The sequence below is a fragment of the Bufo gargarizans genome, chromosome 8, assembly GCF_014858855.1.
Source record: "Bufo gargarizans isolate SCDJY-AF-19 chromosome 8, ASM1485885v1, whole genome shotgun sequence".
Taxonomy (NCBI): domain Eukaryota; kingdom Metazoa; phylum Chordata; class Amphibia; order Anura; family Bufonidae; genus Bufo; species Bufo gargarizans.
The window spans coordinates 38,510,180-38,517,166 of NC_058087.1; the positions used below are offsets into that span (position 1 = coordinate 38,510,180).

Sequence of the window (6,987 nt, forward strand, 5' to 3'; positions counted from 1 at the left end):
TATAGGGCCTCTCAACTCTTGACAGATATTGGGGGAGAGAAGGATCAGGCTGTTGGATTTCAATATGCCCGATCATTTTTTTATTTTTTTTTAACACACTGGCACGGCCAAGCCTAGCATGTGTATTGGTCAGGAGAAATAGCTGTCAACCGAAAAAGTATTTGGACAGCCATGTACTGTGTATGGGCAGTCCTCTTTAAGGCTCAGTTCACTGAAATTAGGACACAAATATCACATAACTCATACATTGCGTACTTCAGTTATACAGTCTTTCTGAATAGTAATGATACAAAACAAAACTAAAACAAATTGTGAACCATATGTATACATTAATAGCTAAAGCAGTGCTATTTTCCAGTAAGAAAAAGGTGACGTACCAGTTTAGTTTTAGGGTACACACCTGGCATTTTCAGTATATTCCCAACTCAGCTTATTTTTGCATGGGGTATGGCCACACAGTGCGGTCCAGTACCGTGCGGACTTGCAGACCGAAGCAGGATTATATTAACTAATCAGAACTGAATAGTTTATCCGGGTTGTTTGAGAGTTACCACACGGCCATTAAGGGTATAGCCACACCGTGAAGCAGTGATACAGTCGGGTTGTGGTCCTGCTGTGGTCAAGAACCACGCGGCCAATTAGCCACAGCTGCCTCATTTAACTAATGAAGACCGCACTGTATCGGTCTTCATTGCTAATGGCCACGCTGTATTGAAGGTGCCGCGAGGTTATTAACAATGAAGGCCATTAACAATGAAGGCCAACCAGTGCGGTCTTCATTAGTTAAATGAAAGGCAGATGTGCGCTAATTGTCTCTGCAGTTCTTGACCACAGCACGACTGCAAACCGACCGTCTCACGGTGACTCTGTGTGGCCGTACCCTTACAGTGAAGAACAAATAAACGATTAATTTCTGATCAGTTAATATGATCCTGATGTGCATGTCTGCGCGGTACTCGGCCACATGGTGGCAGCATCCCAACTGTGGCATGGCTGCGCTGTTTGGCCATACCCTAAAAATGCTACATGTGAATCACCCTTAAAGGGGTTGTCTCACTTTAGCAAATGGCATTTATCATATAGACAAAGTTAATACAAGGCACTTACTAATGTATTGTGATTGTCCACATTGCCTCCTTTGCTGGCTGGATTCACTGTTTCATCACATTATCAACATGATAGGAAAAAATGCTAGCCTATGCACACATCCGTGGTCCCTACCACCAGAGAGTTTTTTGGCTTTTCCTACAGGATGCAAGCACGACCACCGCTGCAGGATTGCACGGTGGTTGTGACCTCTGGAAACGAGCGGTGTATAATGTGATGGACAATCACAACACATTAATAAGTACATTGTCTTAGCTTTCTCTACATAAGTGCCATTTGCTGAAGTGAGACAATCCCTTTAAGTTGGTCATACACATTTGAACAATTGTTTGGCCGACAGTTATCTCCCCGACTCCCCTAAATACATTTGCGTCCGATTTGGCTGAGCATCTATGTGTTGTCTATGGGGAAAAAGCCACTGCAGACACTTATGGTGGCAGCAAGTATCCTGGGAGAACAAAAGGATCGAGAAGAAATATTCAGTTCACCCAATCCTTCTCTCCCCCGACAGTATCTGTTAGGGGGGCATCATAGCTCCACATGCACATTAGATTGTCATCCGATTCTGCCATTTTCTGCAGGTTCAGCCAACAAATCACTAACGTGTATCTTTATGCAGCTTGAGTGTGAACAGAGCCTAAATGATACAGCATCTGCCTTATAATTTGTTAATTCAGTGGTGCAATGTGAGAAGACATGTTCCAAAGTTTCAAAAAGTCTAAAATGGAACATATGCTTACACTCCAACTATACAGGCAAGCACATACCTTGGGCAAAAACAGACACAAATTAACACTGCACATAGCTGCGAGAAGCTAATGCCACAATTACACTAATAGAAGATATATTGCTATAGGCAAGTTATCCACTGAACCAATTCTCATGAACGCTGGTGAAGGTACATATCAATAATAACACAATATATACGGAATATAACACTATAGTAATTATGGAAATCCAGGAGGAAGAAGAGGAATTAACATCCAAAGGAACAAATGCTGAGAGTTATAATTAAGCAATAAGTAAAATAGAAAAAAAGTTTCCATATAGCTGGTAAAGAGACTTGTGACACGTAAATTGAAATTCAGACAGAACCAATTTGGCAGCGACTCCGGAACAATACTCTTCATTGTTTATTTGGAAGTGAAACTTTGTGTCCCATTTACAAAATCAATAATGCACGCTGCAATGGATGGAAGAAAAAAAACTGAAGAAGTTTTACAAACACATTAGTCTTCTGGGAAAGCATGAAGGTCTCAGAACAAGTTGTCATAGATTACACCAAGTCTAATTACACTTTGAACAGAAATATACAAATCCTTGGGTTCCTCAGAAAGATCCATTGGTAAAAAAAAAAGAAGCAAAATATGGACAAGTATTGTGCTTTGATACAACCTATATTCCAATCAATCAGTATTCAAGTATATTGCACTTTAGATATATCCATGAAGCCTCCTCTAGTGGTCTCTGCTTTGCTCTTGTTTAACTGTCCTCTCCACCCCTTTGATCTTCTTACTTTGATGGGTTTTCACATGTTTGGCCAGATGATCGCTTCTCATGAATCTTTTTCCACATTCAGAACAGACAAACCTCTTTTCTCCAGTATGAGTCCGTAAGTGCCTTTGTAGTTCATCAGATCTGGTGAAACTTTTGCCACAGAACAACCAGTTACAAATAAAGGGTCTCTCTCCTGAGTGCCACCTTAGATGGGCCTTTAGGTGGGAGGTTTTACCATACACCTTTCCACAACCTGGGATGTGACAGATGTGCTGTTTCTTCTTTCCAGGCTCATCTGGACCACTGGAGGTTTGGCAGTTGGGGCATCTACATCTTCTGCATCTTCTGGCAGTGGCCAGTGGGGATTTGGTCTGCAGAAGAGCAGCAATTTGAGTCTGGTATTGTGCAAAGTCTGAATGTCCAAGAACGAAACTTCTCTGGATAGGAAACCGGTGATGAGCATGAGAAATTGCAGATGGGTGGGTGACTGGCGTAGATTGTTGAATGCTCCACCATGGGATATCTTCTGCTGGATTGGGGGACAGTTGCCTTGGTTGCTGATGTATCAGGTTTGAATGACCTGGTACAAATCCATGGATTGCAGAAGCGATAGGTGCAGTAGGGGGATAAGGAACAGAAGGTACATAGGTCGATTGGCAAGCAGATGACTGAAAAGCCGCCATAGGGGAAGGTAACATTTTCACAGGGGAAAATTCATATGGGTAGGAAGGGTCGGCAGGGGGAGTCAGTGGTAGTTCATGAGTAACAAATGTAGACTGGATGTGAGATGGGAGTTGATTTTTGGGGGCAGTAAGCCCTAGGTTGTTATGTGGCTGAATGCCACCTGGAGAGTGTGAAGAAATGTCACTAGTCCATGGATGGAAAATCCTTGATGGAGACCCAATGGTTGGATCATAAGAAACCTGAATAAAGTCCGCACCACTTCCTGGTTGACCTATTCGACTACATGTAGCCGCCAGTAGAGCCAGTGGAGAATGTTTCGGGACATCTGGTGAGACACTGGGTGTCCTGTCCTGTAAGGGAAAATATGATTAGTTTGCATGAAAAATATATACATAGCATTATAGAAAGATAGATTTAAGATAGATAAAATAGACAGACGGACAGACAGATAGATAGATATGAGATAGATAGATAGATTTAACAAAAAGTTTGCCTAAAAGTAAATACATCTTTTTGACTATACGGCCACAACTCATTCACCTGTATAATCATCTCCTTAGGCATGGGAAGGACTGTCTATTGCTTTATAGCCAATTAAAACACATCCATCAACAGCCCAAGTTCAGTGCTCCTGTCAGCTTAACGGTTGCTGTTAATGACTGTTCAACACAAAAATTTCAAGAGCTCTGCATGACATATTGAGACTGGTGACGCATAAGAAGAATAGACTGTGCATTACAATGACGGACCCACCTAGAAGTAGCAGCTCTTTTCAAGTCTATTAGGAAACTTTTATTTTCCTTTTTCAACTGCAAACTTTTTTATTTCTTTAAATCATTAGAGTTTATAATATTTTTAATAGTTTCCATATAACTGTCATTTTAAGAAGCTCTTTAAAAAAATAAAAGAATGACCATAGAAGATGTGAATTATTGGATACTGCTGAACGTTGCAGCTGTGCTGCGTTTTTGGTGCGGCAAAAAACACATGCACTTTTTACACTAACATACCTGTGTTTCTGGTGTTTTTTTCTTCCAGCAAAGGGGGAAAAAGTAAATCACACACAGCAAAACTGAATTGCATTAATTACAAAATAGAGTTACATTCAGGTCAATTAAGTCTGCTGTGTGTTTTCCCTTTGCTGGAAGAAAATGCAGCTTAAATGCAGGTATGTCATTGCAAAAATCGCATGCGGTTTCCTAATGCATTTACTGTCGCACAAAAAACGCAGCACAGCAGCGACGTGGGGCAGCACTCTTAGGAACTTGAATAATTGTATTCCTTGTAAATATTTGAGATTATCCTGATGCTAGTTATTTGTGTCATTTCCAGAGCTTCTGCTCACTGTTCTCCATGTTATCCTCATTAGGTAACTTTTATTTGTCTTTTTTAGTTATCAGAACGAAACTAACCATATAAAAGTATATAATATATTAAAGCAGGCAGAGAATATATTGAATATTATAATTATATAATAAAGGCTTATAAAGCAGAAAAATTCATTTAGTCTTACCTATATATAGAACAGTCCTGGTGTAAATTATGCTTCTCATGCCCTGCAGCCTCAGCCTCGAGTTCACTGCCACTACCTGTACTTTAGGTAAATCCAGTACCAGAAGTTTACTTTTTCTTAACTTTTGTTTACTCTGATTGATATGAGGTCATCTCTAGATCATCAACTTCTTTAAGGTTTATGTATTTTCCAATCTCTCTTGCATATTAATCTATCTATCTTATTTATCTATCTAATAACTATCTATCTATCATATACCAGTATCTCTGTCTAATATCTATCTATCTCTCTCTCTCTCTCTCTCTCCCATATCTATCTATCTATCTATCTATCTATGGAGCCTTTTTCCAGCTGGAAAAAGGCTCCATAGTGAGAGCTGAAACGTCGCTGATGAGTGAATAAACCGTCCACTTTTTCACAATCATTCGGAGTGCTGCCTTCTTTTTGCCACATTATCCATACTTGGGACCTTGGTCACAGGTCCCGCAGGAAGATTTTTTTGCACCCACATCTTTGTGTGCTGCTTCTCTTTTTTCTATTTTTGTATCTATCTGTCTATCTAATTATCTATCTATCTATCTCTCTCTCTCTCTCTCTCTCATATCTATCTATCTATCTATCTATCTATCTGTCTATCTAATTATCCATCATCTTTTTTAAATATCTAAGCTATACACAATAATCATATCAACTTATATATTGGATAGCACATCTGGGGGAATCTGAGGAAATCTTTGTACCATATTCACCAAGTGCCATCACTACTTGCATCCTATGTAAATGCAATGATGACAAAAAGGAAGTTTTTTCCACTTTATCCCATATAAGAATAAATAATTTCCCCAATCATATCCAGAAATATTATATCTAAGACACAGAAATGTATAAATGGCATCATAGTTATGTTTCGCATAGTCATTCGGGCTCCTTTGGTAACAGTTGCTTTTGCTACAACCTGTTGTTCACTAAGTGGCATCACTACTTGTGAAGGTGAAGCCGCACTGACCTGTAGGAATGCCTGGAGTGAGTCGTTCCTCAGTACAGCTACTGCAGCCATGGTGTTGCTCCTGCAGCTGGGCACTGTGATGGGCAGCACACTGCTGAAGATGCATGGAGGAAACCCCTTCACTCAGTGACTCCCCACCCAGTTAGTGCCAGGTTGTTTGTTTGGTACTTGGTTGTGTGCAGGTTGGTGCTCCTCCTGCCTCCCCTCCCTTCCAGCAGCCTCTTGACTGACTGCAGTGGGATCACCTCCAAGAATTTGATAAGGACTTTGCTGGGCCGCCAGCCAGTCACAGCCCGGGCTCTGTCCCTTTGAAGTTCCCAGCTGCCCAATCATCAAAGCACAGCAGCTCTTTCACAAGAGAAAGCAAATCCTTTGAATGTACAAAAGCTCCTACCGAGTGTTTGTTGGTCTGGATAAAAGAACTGATTATTACAGGGGGTGGAAAGGGAGGTGATAAAGGCGGGACAATTAATGAACTAATCACTATGTGGGAAATGTATATACACAAATAATTGGATTTTCTTGATCAAAGGGACCCTCAGCTCCTGAAGACCCTGCACTGCTTGTCCACAAGCCTGGAGCCCCCTCCTCTGTGCTTTTTGTAATTAAGGATTTGTAGCAAAGAGACAATCTCCCTTTGTTATTGGAGGATGGAGATGGTTTTTACACTCGCTTGGGTGAATTTGGAGGATAGTGTAATGTACTCCTTGCTCAAGTTTCTTATTTCTTTAAGTATTGTTATGAGGATATGGGGGAACGTCTCGAGAATGCCAATGATTTTGGATTTGACTGCGATCAGATTAATTTATCTGTATCGGAATGTCCATCTGCAAGAAAGTTTTCCTAGTGATAATCATGGGGCTCCATAGTCAAATTGAAGTGCACCCCATTGCCTATAGCTATTACATATTACATACTGCACCTCATCTTATTTGCAGAGATTGGTCTCCTTAGTAGTGGCTCTATAGCATTTCTCTGTGTGTAATGACCATTATCTTTAGGTGCATGGGCGGCTTTACCAGTATTGTTTCTGATTTTGCATCATTGTATCTTCATGGTCACTTTCCGGTAATCCCTCAAATATTTTAATAGGGTGGTGGTCCAGTCTTAACTGATGTCCCATGTTCATAGACCCAAAGCAGCTGAATGTACTGCCTCTATTTATACCCTTGTGCAAGTC

General features: G+C 40.7%; 1 protein-coding gene across 1 annotated transcript; it reads right to left on the reverse strand.

The window, feature by feature from the left end:
- Positions 1 to 2,564: 2,564 nt before the first annotated feature.
- Positions 2,565 to 5,929, reverse strand: SP5 (Sp5 transcription factor). The gene is made up of 2 exons (XM_044304907.1): positions 5,808 to 5,929; positions 2,565 to 3,638 (listed from the first exon to the last, which is right to left on the reverse strand). Exons 1-2 carry the CDS (start codon positions 5,856 to 5,858, stop codon positions 2,565 to 2,567), a joined length of 1,125 nt encoding a protein of 374 aa, XP_044160842.1. The 5' UTR covers positions 5,859 to 5,929.
- Between the last annotated feature and the right edge of the window lie 1,058 nt (positions 5,930 to 6,987).